The sequence below is a fragment of the Nerophis ophidion genome, linkage group LG06, assembly GCF_033978795.1.
Source record: "Nerophis ophidion isolate RoL-2023_Sa linkage group LG06, RoL_Noph_v1.0, whole genome shotgun sequence".
NCBI lineage: Eukaryota > Metazoa > Chordata > Actinopteri > Syngnathiformes > Syngnathidae > Nerophis > Nerophis ophidion.
Genome location: NC_084616.1, coordinates 64,506,358 through 64,522,490, shown reverse-complemented (window position 1 = coordinate 64,522,490; position 16,133 = coordinate 64,506,358). Strand labels below are relative to the sequence as shown.

The 16,133-nt window shown below is 40.8% G+C and overlaps 1 protein-coding gene across 2 annotated transcripts in view; it reads left to right on the top strand.

Annotated features, from left to right (window-relative positions):
- The window catches only part of cacnb3a (calcium channel, voltage-dependent, beta 3a), a 70,531-nt gene extending 54,762 nt beyond the window's left edge, over nucleotides 1-15,769 (top strand). The window contains exons 13-15 of one of the 2 annotated variants that reach the window (XM_061904588.1): nucleotides 3,304-3,474; nucleotides 8,401-8,432; nucleotides 15,214-15,314. In XM_061904588.1, coding sequence (XP_061760572.1) covers nucleotides 3,304-3,474; nucleotides 8,401-8,415 — 186 coding nt within the window. In that variant the 3' untranslated portion in view covers nucleotides 8,416-8,432; nucleotides 15,214-15,314. Of the gene's footprint in view, nucleotides 1-3,303; nucleotides 3,475-8,400; nucleotides 8,433-15,213 lie in introns of both variants that reach the window. The other variant, XM_061904587.1, reaches the window with a different exon arrangement.
- Nucleotides 15,770-16,133: the final 364 nt, after the last annotated feature.

Sequence of the window (16,133 nt, the reverse complement as noted above, 5' to 3'; positions counted from 1 at the left end):
GTCAGTATTTAGTGACACAGTATCAATACAGTTTTGCAAAGTGTCGAAACGATACATGAAGCCTCATCAACCCATCACTTATTAATAATGTAAACGTTACCAGGGGTTGTTGTCTGTGAGTGTTGGTTGTATCCTTCGTCGAATCCAGAGGGGAAAGGCGAAGAGGCAGTTCGTGAGCAGGCAAGATGTAGGGGGCAGGAGCGAGGCAGCGTGGTCTGAGTCTGAGCAGGGAGGTCGTGGATCGAGGAAGGGAGTTAGGAATCCGGATGGATGTTGAGAGCCAAGGTACGATCACGGAAGACACAAGGGACATGAACAAGGGCGACTCGGAGAGAGCAAAGCACAGGGGAGGGAATGCCAGACGTAATGCTTACTGAGAAGATAGCAACGTTCTGGCAAAGGTTCCTCGGGTCTGCTGGCTTTTATGCTGCTCCCTCTCATCAAATCCAGGTGTGTTGATTATTGATAGGCTGCAGGCTTGTTGCTGCTTGGGCGTGCTGCACTCAGCACGAGTGAGGGCGAGTCTGAGTGAAACGTCAGCAGAGGCGCCTCTTGGTGCAATATTAGTAGAGGCGCACGCAGCTCCAGCCGCCAAAGAAACACGGGTTCGACTCTGCATCATGACATACCTATTTGAGGTTCAGTCTTCCCCGCCTGGTCCCGGTCTACAATTTTGTTTCTGGTGCCCCATGACAGCTCTTTGGTCTTGGCCATAGTGGAGTTTGGAGTGTGACTGTTTGAGGTTATGGAGAGGTGCCTTTTATACTGATAACAAGGCCAAACAGGTGCCATTATTTACCCATGATGAAAATTACAAGCCTCTCTCATCTTTTTAAATGGGAGAACTTGCACAATTGGTGACTGACTAAATACTTATTTGACCCACTGTATGTGTTACTAAATGATACAAGAGCCTCCGCTCTCGCACCACCAGACTCACCAACAGCTTTTACCACGGGGCTGTTAGGCTGCTGAACTCCCCCCACCCCTCGCCCCCGCGCCACCCCCTCAATCCTCAGCCCGATCCAACAGGCTGTCAGGACTTTGAAATCCCCCTCCCCGGAACAACCCGAACTCTAAACCCCATGACCCACTGAAAAATGACTATGCAAAATTGCACACATCTGCTGCTAAGTATATCATAAGTATTTGCACTACTGATGAAACACTCATTGTTTACAGCCATATCCTATTTAAAAACAACAGGAACTATATATATTGTCACTTTAGTAGATAGACATATTCACGTTGCACTTTACTGTTGTGTTTTCTTTTCTTTTTGTCTACGCATGGGAGAGTGAGAAACAAAATTTCGATTCCTTTGTATGTTTTTACATGTAAAGAAATTGACAAATAAAGCCGACTTGACTTGACTTGATGTGGTCAAAGACAGCTGGGTTTTACCTTTTTGAATAATTCTGTTGTTATATGAGCTCCTGAGTGTTATGATAGTTTAACCCACTTTATTGTTTTTGATAGAAAATATCCAAAGCAACCCAAAGTTAAATTTTTTTATTTTAGATTAATATCGTCAAAAATGATAGAAAGTGAGTTGGACCAAGATAGCAGCGACGGGTAATATAATAAATGGCAGATATTTAAAAATACATATATTTGTTAGTAATTAATGGCCCGTCCTTTTTGTGGTTTACTGTGGGTAACTAGACGTCCGCCACTAACTTCTGCGGCTGTACAATTACAGCATTTACAGTAATGCTGCCTTGAAGCAATTGAGGCAGAATTGAGTGCACTTCTTGGCTGCAACCAGCAGAGTGGCTGCTGTCTCGTTCATTTGCTCTCTACAGCAGTGTTTTTCAACCTTTTTTGAGCCAAGGCACATTTTTTTGTGTTGAAAAAATGCGGAGGCACACCACCAGCAGAAATGAATAAAAAATGAAACTCAGTTGACAGTAAAACGTCATTGTTGCAATTGTTGGATGGGTACTCCGGCTTCCTCCCACTTCCAAAGACATGCACCTGGGGATAGGTTGATTGGCAACACTAAAAAAAATTGGCCCTAATGTGTGAATGTGAGTGTGAATGTTGTCTGTCTATCTGTGTTGGCCCTGCGATGAGGTGGCGACTTGTCCAGGGTGTACCCCGCCTTCCGCCCGATTGTAGCTGAGATAGGCGCCAGCGCCCTCCGCGACCCCGAACGGGAAGAAGCGGCAGAAAATGGATGGATGGATGGACTTTAAAGCATTACCAAGCATGCATGACTATAGGTCTTGTCTCAAAGTAGGTGTACTGTCACCACCTGTCACATCACACCCTGACTTATTTGGAGGTTTTGCTGTTTTCCTTTTACTTCTTTGTCTCGTGCTCCTATTTTGGTGGCTTTTTCTCTGTTTGTTTTTTTTTTGCTATTTTCCTGTAGCAATTTCATGTCTTCCTTTGAGCGATATTTCAATCAATCAATCAATGTTTACTTATATAGCCCTAAATCACTAGTGTCTCAAAGGGCTGCACAAACCACAACACAAACCACTACGACATCCTTGTTATTTACCGCATCTACTTTGTTTTAGCAATCAAGAATATTTCAGTTCTTTTTATCCCTCTTTGTGGGGACATTGTTGATTGTCATTTCATGTTCGGATGTACTTTGGATGCCATCTTTGCTCCACAGTAAGTCTTTGCTGTCGTCCAGCATTCTGTTTTTGTGTACTTTGAAGCGGGTTCAGTTTTAGTTTGGTTCTGCATAGCCTTCCCTAAGCTTCAATGTATTTTCTAAGGGGCACTCACCTTTTGTTTATTTTTGGTTTAAGCATTAGACACCTTTTTACCTGCACACTGCCTCCCGCTGTTTCTGACATCTACAAAGCATCTTGCTACCGGCTGCCACCTACTGATATGGAAGAGCTCTAGACAACACTGACACTCAAAAACAACACATAATTTGCAGACTAGAATTACTGGTTTTCAAAAAATATTTTTAACCCAAAATAGGTGAAATTAAACAATCTCCCACGGCACACCAGACTATATCCCGCGGCACAGTGGTACAGAAATCAACACAAGAGGAGATCTTAGTAACACTCCGTACATGCTGTCCTGCTGGCAGCATTCTTCTGCTCATTACAACACCAGCATTCAAACAGGAGTTCAGAACATTTTTAATCTCCTATAAAAAAGATCCAAAGCAAACGATTTACTGTATTAATGAGCCCCTCATTTTACTCCATTGAGTAAATCAAGTCAAATCACAAAACATCTCCATCTGGAAATGCGTGAATAACCCTAAGAGCAAATCACTGATGGTTAAATTGTGTGCTGTTTAAGTGCATGTACTTTTACCTGCAGGATTTGTTTGATGTCATTTTGGATGAAAACCAGCTGGAGGATGCCTGTGAGCACTTGGCTGAATACATGGAAGTGTACTGGCGGGCCACTCATCTCCCAGGGATCAGCCCTCTTAATCCTCTTTTAGAGCAGACTCTGATGACCCCGCCCTCCGCCAACTCCAGCCTCCAGGTGAGCAGTAATCATCGATCTGAACAGTCCAGTTTGGAGAACATGCTGTATGTTTTCACTCATTGCGTTTACATGCACACTATCTTCCAGTTTCAACCAGAATATTGTAAATATTGTCAAAACTTTTGGGGCATGTACACCTTTTTCAGATTTACAGGTTATTAAAAATCTGATTCAGATCTATACTGTATGCCTTAATTTAAGTCTGTAAATATGAATATGAAGTCGTAATTGCGCATACTCACTGATCAGATCACAAATGATTGTGGGATTTATGGCCTTTTATTAATATCTCGATGTTTTTAGGCCATGTCACGATACACAATGTATATCTCAATATTTTGCCCTAGCCTTGAATGAACACTTGATACATACAGTATAATCACAGCAGTATGATGAGTATATGTGTCTACATTAAAACATTCATACTTCATTAATATATGCTTCTTTTAAACTTTCATGCAGAGAGGGAAATCACAACTAAGTCAATTTACCAAAACTGTTTTTATTAAACAGTTATAAAACATTCATGTCATTTCAAAACAGAAAGTGCAAGATTGTCAGATACTTTTTAAAACAAGCTATGATCTAACATCATGCACTTTTGTGCATGATGTTACTAAGATGACATATCAAAACAACACTAATTAAAGTGCACTTTTTGTACAGAACGCCACTACAATAGTTTGAAACAAATAAAGTGCACTTTTGTGCATGATGTCACACAAGATATTTCAATAACTGTCCAAATAAAAAAGAGCTGCATGATAGAAAATAAAATAGGGTATGTACAGTTGTGATCAAAATTATTCAACCCCCACACAATTTTGGTGTTTTAGCAAGTTGGACATTTATTCCGTATTTTGTTTATAGTCATATCAAATAAAGATGCATTAAATAGACAAATGCAACTTGAATTACAACATTATATTCTGTAACATACCAAACAGTGTCATTTCTCTTAATATCGCATTGACAAAATTATTGAACCCCTTGACGATCATAACTCTTAAGAACAGAATTTGAATAAGGTCTTTTCAATAAGGTGTTGAAAACATCTGTTGATGTGATTAAAACCATAACGAGCAACAATTAAACTGATTGAAAAAGACTGTGACGCTCAGCTTCTTGTAGATGGTCAATGGTGTATTTGCAACTTGGTGAAGTCCAGGGAGTGGTCAAAGAAGTCAAGAGAGGAGGTAATTTCTCTTCATAAGAAAGGATATGGATATAAGAAAATAGCAAAGACATTACACATTCCAAGAGACACAGTTGGGAGCATAATTCGCAAGTTTAAAGCTAAAGGCACAGTGGAAACACTACCTGGGCGTGGTAGAAAGAGGATGCTGTGTGCGTACAGTGGTGAAAAACCCCCGGGTAACCGCTGAGGAACTACAACAGGACATTGCAGAGGGGGGAACGAAGGTTTCGTCCCAGACAATAAGGCGCGCACTACGAGATGAAGGCCTCCATGCCAGAACTCCCAGGCGCACCGCACTTCTGACTACCAGGCACAAGAAAAATAGACTCCAGTATGCCAAAACTCTTCTGAACAAACCCCAAAGGTTTTGGGAAACTGTTCTATGGAGTGATGAGACACAACTGGAACTCTTTGGGCCTATGAATCAACGTTATGTCTGAAGGAGAAAAAATGAAGCTTACAAAGAGAAGAACACCTTGCCTACTGTTAAGCATGGTGGGGGGTCAATCATGCTCTGGGGCTGTTTCTCTGCCTCAGGTACCAGGAATCTCCAGCGCGTTCAAGGCATTATGAATTATATTTCCTAACAGGATATTTTAGCTGCAAATGAAGTCAGTGACAAAGCTGAGGCTTGGGAGACGTTGGACCTTCTAACAGATCCCAAAAATACCTCCAAATCAACATCAGAGTGGTTGCAGAAGAAGGGCTGGAAGACTCTGGAGTGGCCTTCACAGTCACCAGACCTAAATCCTATAGAAAACCTGTGGTGGGACTTGAAGAAGGCAGTTGCAGCACGCAAGCCCAAGAATATGAATGAACTGGAGGCCTTTGCCCAAGAGAAATGGGCTAAAATACCTGTAGATGGTTGCAAGAAGCTTGTGTCCGGTTATGTATCACGTTTGAAGGATGTCATTACTGCCAAAGGGTGTTCTACTAAGTACTAAAGATGCATGTAACTTGGGGGTTGAATCATTTTGTCAATGAGATATTAAGAAAAATGTCCTTTTTTTGGTATTTTGTAAAATACAGTTATACAATTTAAGTTGCATTTGTCTATTTGACACATCTTTATTTGATATGACTATAAACAAAAAACGGAATAAATGTCCAACTTGCTAAAACACCAAAATTGTGTGGGGGTTGAATAATTTTGATCACAACTGTACTTCGCTATGTGGTAGGTTCCTGCAGACGTTATCTCCTTCTGTTGTTGACTATTTGTTTCATAAAGTGTTGATGGTTGCTTCGGCATTTTTTGGGTCTGGCACCGAACGGAGATGTTGACATGTGGGGTTTCAAGCACTCTTTATTCTCTAGCGCAGGGGTGCCCATTACGTCGATCGCGAGCTACCGGTCGACCGCGGGGGGGTGTGTCAGTCGATCTCCAGCCAGGCTTTTAAAAAAAATAGACCTAAAAATTAGTGATCATCAATCTTCACCAAGACGTCACTTAAATGACATTCACGGTACCGGAGGGTCTTGTGAGATGACGCTGGCTGCTGCAAGATCATTATTATGAAAATATGACCGAGAGGAAGGCCTGTTTCATGCTGCCCGCGCTAACTAAATACAGAGTCTCTGAAAACTGGCGCGCACAAGCGAACCCCAGCTTTCCGAGACTCTTATTTTGTTAGCGCGGGCAGCATGAAGCAGGGCTTTTATTGTGAAGATAGGAAATGTGCAGTCGGCCTTTAGAGTTTTGACGGAAGGTACGGCGCGAGAGTCTGTTGAAATAAAAAGTGTTTCTCGCCTTCCTCTCTGTCATTTTTCATAATAATGAACTGGCAGCAGCCAGCGTCATCTCACAAGACCCTCGGGTGCCGTGAATGTCAATCAAGCAAGCTACAGAATTTGCCGCCAATGTTTTTCTGGTAAAGTGTATGGAAGCTGGATGAATTAGATGCCAAAAACCAACCACTTTCATGTGGTATTGTACAGAAAGGACCACTTTTTTTCTCCTCCATTTGAAAATGTGGGCGTTATCATCATTACTGTCTGATTCCAATCAATGCAAGTCATCAGAATCAGGTAATACACCAACTTATATTCTTGTCTTCGTGAAAGAAAGACAACTATATGTGTTACACATGCTTGTATTATCATTAAACACATTTAACTTGTTTATAAAAATGTCTCTTTCATAAATAAATAAATATAGATGATATATATATATATAAATGAGGTAGATCCCCCTCGAGTTGGTCAATTGAAAAGTAGCTCGCCTGCAGAAAAAGTGTGGGCACCCCTGCTCTAGCGGGTGACTTTTCAAATGATGCTACATGAGCAGTGGTGCTACTTTTTGTAGCAACGCTTTTGCTGCATAATTGTTCAACATATTCCCGCTCTAAGCCAAACCACCGCCAGACGAAGAACCTTATGCTGTTTTTCTTGGGAATTAATTTTTTCCTTCATTTGTTACCAGATTCGCACCTTCTCTCTCTCGTATTACCCCCCGCACCTCACCGTTAGCATCACAGCTAATGTTACCGTGTCGCTACCTGGGACGTGTGACGTTGCACATGTGTTGTATGTAAGAAGATGCGCTTGTTTTAAGTCTCTGGGAGAAAGAGAGACAAGAAAGAGTGGGAAGAGCCTGTAGTGTAATGCCCGCAGCTAAAAGCAACTGCGTGAGAACGTAAACTCGAATATCACGATATAGTCATTTTCTATATCGCACAGAGACAAACCCGCGATACATCGAGTATATCGATATATCGCCCAGCCCTAAGCACAACTCAGCTAACAATGTAGGTAATGGAATTTGCTCAGTTCCGCCTATAAAGTGCTCTAAAAACATCCAAAAACTTCCATCAAAGTTTTATATTTACACTGTAATGTAGTAAACAACTCATTCATAATAACATGTAATATTTACGAATTTTTGTCATTTTAAGACAACAACTGCTACAAATCATGGCAGACTTGATTAGGGATGACAACGACGAGTTGAGTTTATACCAAAATGGATACATGGATGATACAGCAGAGGATTGGGAGAATGTCATGTGGTCAGATGAAACCAAAATAGAACTTTTTGGTATAAACACAACTCGTCGTGTTTGGAGGAAGAAGAATACTGAGTTGCATCCCAAGAACACCACACCTACTGTGAAGCATGGGGGTGGCAACATCATGCTTTGGGGCTGTTTTTCTGCTAAGGGGACAGGACGATTGATCCATGTTAAGGAAAGAATGAATGGGGCCATGTATCGTGAGATTTTGAACCAAAACCTCCTTCCATCAGTGAGAGCTTTGAATGGTTGACCAAATACTTATTTTCCACCATAATTTACAAATAATTCCTTTAAAATTCCTGCAATGTTAATTCCTGGATTTTTTTTCCACATTCTGTCTCTCACAGTTGAAGTGTACCTATGATGAAAATTACAAACCTCTGTCATCATTTTTAAGTGGGAGAACTTGCACAATCGGTGGCTGACTAAATACTTTTTTGCCCCACTGTAAAAACAGGAACTAATGGAGTCTTGAAGTAATAGAACATAACTAAACAAAACATGATCACAAGACATGACATACACAATATGCGGACAGGTAATGTCATTGCAGGCGAATACACGCATAAAAGTGCTCATGGACCTGAACCGGAATATTTTGAACATGTAAACGTAGTCTGTCTCCCAATTCTCTCTGTTGTGTTTTTGATTGAATTGTCTCCGCTTGTGTGTCCTCTTGCTCATCCACGCTAAACATGTTGTGACATACAGGAATTAATTGAATGATGGCTTTCCCAACTGGGGTGAGTAGTAGGGTCTGTCCGACATACACACCTGAGCCCAACACGGGGACGACACAGTGTTTTATCCGTGCACCGCATCCTTCCTCCTCCCCTTGAGTTGACAGTCTCAGGTGAATCAACACCAGCGCTTTGATTTCACCGTAAAGACTGACACGTCCAGCCTCAAATGACCAAACTTTGGTGTGAAGCGTCATTTGGCAGAATCTCCTCATTGCTCCTTCTTGTCTGTTGCTTTATTTTTAAGCATGCAGTGACACATGACTGTCAGGACACTACTTCCTGTTACGTAATGTAATAATTGAAAACTACACAATGTACACTTGATGTCATAGTCCTCCGCCCTCCCTTCATCTCTTTTTACTGTTGGTGTTAACAGACAAAACTATGCAACACTTCATCAAAAAGGACTTACTGTTGTCAAACTAAACTACATTGAACACTTTATTTGACCAAGCTGCCTGCAGTTTGGCATCCCAGTCCATGGCCGAATATCGTATGGTCACACCTAAAAATGTAAAAGGATTATGTTGGCCTACAAATACAAACCCCGTTTCCATATGAGTCGGGAAATTGTGTTAGATGTAAATATAAACGGAATACAATGATTTGCAAATCCTTTTCAACCCATATTCAGTTGAATATGCTACAAAGACAAGATATCTGATGTTCAAACTCATAAAAAAAAAATTTTTTTGAAAATAATAATTAACTTAGAATTTCATGGCTGCAACACGTGCCAAAGTAGTTGGGAAAGGGCATGTTCACCACTGTGTTACATCACCTTTTCTTTTAACAACACTCAATAAACGTTTGGGAACTGAGGAAACTAATTGTTGAAGCTTTTATGTAGAGCTTTAGTCGTTCAACAGTCCGGGGTCTCTGCTGTCGTGTTTTACGCTTCATAATGCGCCACACATTTTCGATGGGAGACAAGTCTGGACTGCAGGCGGGCCAGGAAAGTAACCACACTCTTTTTCTACGAAACCGCGCTGTTGTAACACGTGGCTTGGCATTGTCTTGTTGAAATAAGCAGGGGCGTCCATAAAAACGTTGCTTGGATGACAACATATGTTGCTACAAAACCTGTATGGACCATTCAGCATTAATGGTGCCTCCACATATGTGTAAGTTATTCATGCCCTGGGCACTAATACACCCCCATACCATCACAGATGCTGGCTTTTGAACTTTGAACGCCTAGAACAATCTGGATGGTTCTTTTCCTCTTTGTTCCTGAGGACACCACGTCTACAGATTCCAAATATAATTTGAAATGTGGACTTGTCAGACCACAGAACACTTTTCCACTTTGCATCGGTCCATTTTAGATGATCTCGGGCCCAGCGAAGCCAGCGACATTCTTTGGTGTTGTTGACAAATTGGTTTGGCTTTGCAGAGTAGAGTTTTAACTTGCACATACAGATGTAGCGACCAACTGTATTTACTGACAGTGGTTTTATGAAGTGTTCCTGAGCCAATGTGGTGATATCCTTTACACACTGATGTCTTTTTTTTTTCTGCAGTCCCGCCTGAGGGATCAAAGGTCCGTAATATCATTGCTTACGTGCAGTGATTTCTCTAGATTCTCTAAACCTTTTGATGATTTTACGGACCGTAGATAGTAAAATCCCTAAATTCCTTGCAATAGCTCGTTGAGAAATGTTGTTCTAAAAGTGTTCGACAATTTTCTTACAAATTGGTGACCCTCACCCCATCCTTGTTTGCGAATTACTTAGCATTTCATGAAAGCTGCTTTTATACCCAATCATGGCACCCACCTGTTCCCAATTAGCCTGCACACCTGTGGGATGTTCCAAATAAGTGTTTGATGAGCATTCCTCAACTTTATCAGTATTTATTGCCACCTTTCCCATCTTCTTTGTCACGTGTTGCTGGCATCAAATTCCAAAGTTAATGATTATTTGCAACAAAAAAAAATGTTTATCAGTTTGAACATCAAATATGTTGTCTTTGTAGCGTATTCAACTGAATATGGGTTGAAAATGATTTGCAAATCATTGTATTCCGTTTATATTTACATCTAACACAATTTCCCAAATCATATGGAAACAGGGTTTGTAAATGATGACGCAAGTGGTGAGCACGTCTGCTTCACAGCCAGGTGGTTCTGGATTCTGACGTCTCTATGTGAAGTTTCTAGGATCTCTATATCGACGGTGTGTTTTCTTTTGGCACTCACGCTTCCACAGCAGTCCAAAAAGATGCATTTTAGGTGCATATAGGGCACACAATTGTCCATAGCTATCAAGGTGACTGTTAACGTTTGTCTACATTTGTTCTGTCAAAGACCGGTAACGAGTCCAGGATGTACCCAAAGTAGGGGATTAGAAGCCCCTCTTAATTCCATCCATCCATCCATTTACTACCACTTGTCCCTCTCTGGGTCGCGGGCATACTTGCCAACCTTGAGACCTCTGAATTCGGGAGATGGGGGGTTTGCAGGGGCGGTTTAGGTGCAGGCGGCATACTCATTCCCCCTCGAGCTTTCCTGGATGAGATGAAATTATTTTGGGCATCACAGTGGAGGAGGGGTTTGTGCGTCTGCCTCACAATACGAAGGTCCTGAGTAGTCAGGGTTCAATCCCGGGCTCGGTATCTTTCTGTGTGGAGTTTGCATGTTCTCCCCACTTCCAAAGACATGCACCTGGGGATAGGTTGATTGGAAACACTAAATTGGCCCTAGTGTGTGAATGTGAGTGTGAATGTTGTCTGTCTATCTGTGTTGGCCCTGTGATGAGGTGGCGACTTGTCCAGGGTGTACGCCGCCTTCCGCCCAATTATAGCTGAGATAGGCTCCAGCGCCCCCCGCGACCCCAAAAGGAATAAGCTGGAGAAAATGGATGGACGGATGTTTTTACCAGTAAAATTAAAGCAACAGATCCTGTTTTTTTTACCGTAAAATCTTGTTTTAATGTCTTTTTGTTTGTTTTTTAATGTTTTAGTGTCTTACTGTATATGGAAAAAAAAATACCATAGTTGATTTTACGGTTAAAAAAACAACTCAGTCGGCAGAATTTAACCACAAAATCTATTGTCAATTTTACAGTCTACAATTTGATGGATCATTTGTTTTGAAATCATAAGTCAAGTAGATATTTAAGTAGGGTATTTATCTTTATTTTAACAAAAACATTTTTGGGAATACATGATAATATATTTTGATTTAGATAATATTGAGGTGGCGACTTGTCCAGGGTGTACCCCGCCTTTTCGCCCAAACGCAGCTGATATAGGCTTCAGCACCTCCCGCAACCCCAAAAGGGACAAGTGGTAGGAAATGGATGGATGGATGGATGTTTTTAGAAATAAAATTCAAGCAACACATCTGCCAATTTGTATTTTTTTACCCTAAAATCTTGTTTTAGTGTCTTACTGTAAATGGAAAAAAAATGACCATAGTTGATTTTACGGTTAAAAAAACAACTCAGTCGGCAGAATTTAACCACAAAATCTATTGTCAATTTTACAGTCTACAATTTGATAGATTATTTGTTTTGAAATCATAAGTCCAGCAGATATTTAAGTACAGTATTCATCTTTATTTTAACAAAAACATTTTTGGGAATAAATGATATTATATTTTGATTTAGATAATATTGAGGTGGCGACTTGTCCAGGGTGTACCCCGCCTTTTCGCCCAAACGCAGCTGATATAGGCTTCAGCACCTCCCGCAACCCCAAAAGGGATTAGCGGTAGAAAATGGATGGATGTTTTTAGCAATAAAATTCAAGCAACAGATCTGCCAATTTGTATTTTTTTACCCTAAAATCCTGTTTTAATGTATTTTTGTTTTAGTGTCTTACTGTAAATGGAAAAAAAATTAACATAGTTGATTTTACGGTAAAAAAAAAAAAACTCAGTCGGCAGAATTTAACCACAAAATCTATTGTCAATTTTACAGTCCACAATTTGATGGATCGTTTGTTTTAAAATCATAAGTCAAGCAGATATTTAAGTACAGTATTCATCTTTAACAAAAAAAACATTTTGGGAATACATGGTAATATATTTTGATTTTGATAATATTGAGGTGGCGACTTGTCCAGGGTGTACGCCGCCTTTTCGTCCAAATGCAGCTGATATAGGCTTCAGCACCTCCCGCAACCCCAAAAGGGACAAGCGGTAGAAAATGGATGGATGGATGAATTTTAAAAGATATGCAAGGGCATGCAGTACAGGAAGTTTTACCGTATTTTTCAGACTATAAGTGGCAGTTTTTTTCATAGTCGGGGGTGCGACTTATACTCGGGAGAGACTTATGTGTGAAATTATTAAGACATTTTCGTAAAATTTCAAATAATATTATTTTTGTCTTTGACTGAAGAGACGAAGAAAATGTCAGCAATCGCATTGTGGGTCATGGAATGCTAACTGCTATATGCTACTGCCGTAGCTATTAAAATGGATCATTTCATCGTCGGCGGTAACTTATAAAAACTGAGAAGGGCTGAATAAAAAATGACACCAAAAAGGAAATCATGTACTGCAGATTACAAGATGGACGTAGTGAAATATGCAGCAGAAAACGACAAGAGGAAGCGGCGCATACCTTTGGAGTTGGCAGAGTTGTTTAGAAGCAACATCGAGGAAGAAGATTTCATCGGATTTAACGATTAGGAGTGACAGATAGTTTGGTAAACGTATAGCATGTTCTATATGTTATATTTATTTGAATGACTCTTACCATAATATGTTACTTTAACATACCAGGCACCTTCTCAGTTGGTTATTTATGCGTCATATAACGTACACTTATTCAGCCTGTTGTTCACTATTCTTTATTTATTTTAAATTGCCTTTCAAATGTATATTCTTGGTGTTGGATTTCATCAAATAAATTTCCCCCCAAAATGCGACTTACACTCCAGTGCGACGTATATATGTTTTATTTTCCTTCTTTATTATGCATTTTCGGCCGGTGCGACGTATACTACGGAGCGACTTATAATCCGAAAAATACGGTATGTCAAAAGGGAAAGAACAAATATATTTAGTAAGAAAAAATTAAGCATTTTATTAACACACATTATTTCCAGGCTTTCGTGGGCCACATAAAATAATGTGGCGGGCCAAACTTGGCCCCCGGCCTTTGAGTTTGACACCTGTGGTTTAAGTCAAGCTTCACTTCCATTGTCGTCGCCCCTGTGGACTCGTCTTTAAGTTGACACGACTTAGAGTAGATCTGCACGGCCATAGCTCGACATACTTGCTTCAAACCGGTGCCTTCTGACCAATCATTGAGGAGATCACTTGTCCATTCTCTCTCTACAACACTCTGAGTCCTAAGTAGTTTGCTGTCTGAAGAAGTACAGCAGGGGTCACCAAGAGCTACTTCTTGGGTACTGATTAATGCGAAGGGCTACCAGTTTGATACACACTTAAATAAATTGCCAGAAATAGCCAATTTGCTCAATTTAGCTTTAATAAATAAATCTATATAGATATAAAAAAAAATAGGTATTCCTGTCTGTCATTCTGTCGTACATTTTCTTTCCTTTTACGGAAGGTTTTTTGTTTTTTTAGAATTTTGATGACATGTTTTAAATAGGTTAAAATCCAATCTGCACTTTGTTAGCATATATATAACAAATTGGACCAAGCTATATTTCTAACAAAGACAAATCATTATTTCTTCTAGATTTTCCAGAACAAAAATGTTAAAAGAAATTCAAAAGACTTTGAAATAAGATTTAAATTTGATTCTAAAGATTTTCTAGATTTGCCAGAATATTTTTTTTTTTTTTAATTTTAATCATAATAAGTTTGAAGAAATATTTCACAAATATTCTTTGTCGAAAAAACAGAAGCTAGGTTGAAGAATTAAATTAAAATGTATTTATTATTCTTTACAATAAAAAAAAAAAGTACTACATTGATTTAAATTGTCAGGAAAAAAGAGGAAGGAATTTAAAAGGCATATGTGTTTAAAAATCCTAAAATCATTATTAAGGTTGTATTTTTTCTGTAAAATTGTCTTTCTGAAAGTTATAAGAAGCAAAGTAAAAAAAAAAAAAAGAATGTATTTAAACAAGTGTTGACCAAGCCCTGCAATGAGGTGGCGACTTGTCAAGGGTGTACCCCGCCTTCCGCCCGATTGTAGCTGAGATAGGCGCCAGCACCCCCCGCGACCCCGAAAGGGAATAAGCGGTAGAAAATGGATGGATGGAAGTGTTGACCAAGTCTTTGAAATATTTTCTTGGATTTTCCAATTCTATTTGAGTTTTGTCTCTCTTAGAATTAAAAATGTCGAGCAAAGCGAGACCAGCTTGCTAGTAAATAAATAAAATGTAAAAAAATAAAGGCAGCTCACTGGTAAATGCTGCTATTTGAGCTATTTTTAGAACAGGCCAGCGGGCGACTCATCTGGTCCTTACGGGCGACCTGGTGCCCGCGGGCACCGCGTTGGTGACCCCTGAAGTACTGCATGACAACAGCATTCTGCCTAAAACTTTTTTTTTTTTACAATTATCTCCACAGTTGTAGGAAATGTGGTCCGATGCAAACTAGTCGAGCTCAAATGATAACAACAACCCTGACAATGACTTATGGGGACTAAACAGTTGCTCAAACGTGCAAATTCATAGTTTCCATAAAAGTCCTTCATGAGATGTTTGCATTCTTTTGTCACACTTCATTCTCTTCATTTGTTTGCCAAGAAAAACCTTAGCAAGACCGAACAGTCCCAAGCAGCGAGTGAGAGGCCACTCTCTGACATGTTCTCTCGCTGCCATGTGAGTCACGCTACTTTTGCTCCTCCAGAACAAGAACCAGCCACAGCCCAGCGAGGCGGCGGGCTTGACGGCCGAGGAGGAGGAGGAGGCAGGCGAGGAGGCCGTCTCCCCTGTCGAGCAGGACAGCCTCATGCCGTCAGACGAGGCCAGCGACTCACTGTCCCACGGCCAGAGGGGGAGCCCGTGTCACAGGGGCGGCGAGGAAGAGGAGGAGGAGGAAGAGTACGCCTCTCCGTGCCACGGCCGCACATACAGGAGCGTGTACCCCGCCCACCAGGGCCACGCGGGCGCCCACAACGCCAACGAGTCGCAGGACAGGCTGCTGCAGAGTGAAGCCCAGCAGGGTCACAACCTGAGGAACAACCGCCAACGCAGTCGCCCTTGGCCTAGAGACACCTACTGAGGACCCCGACTGAGGACCCCTCCCACCATCACCTCAATCTGCAAGCCCAGGTCTATTTTCAGGGCATCAGTTAGTGAGACTGTCAACAGGGCTAAGCATCTCTGCAACGGGACGTCTTTCAGGCAACCTTGCCTCCCGGTTTCGGACGATTCCAAATACAGTGGGGCAAAAAAGTATTTAATCAGCCACCGATTGTGCAAGTTCTCCCATTTAAAATGATGACAGAGGTCTGTAATTTTCATCATAGGTACACTTCAACTGTGAGAGACAGAATGTGGGAAAAAAAATCCAGGAATTCACATTGTAGGAATTTTAAATAATTTATTTGTAAATTATGGTGGAAAAAAAGTATTTGGTCAACCATTCAAAGCTCCTACTGGTGGAAGGAGGTTTTGGCTCAAAATCTCACGATACATGGCCCCATTCATTCTTTCCTTAACACGGATCAATCTTCCTGTCCCCTTAGCAGAAAAACAGCCCCAAAGCATGATGTTTCCACCCCCATGCTTCACAGTAGGTATGGTGTTCTTGGGCTGCAACTCAGT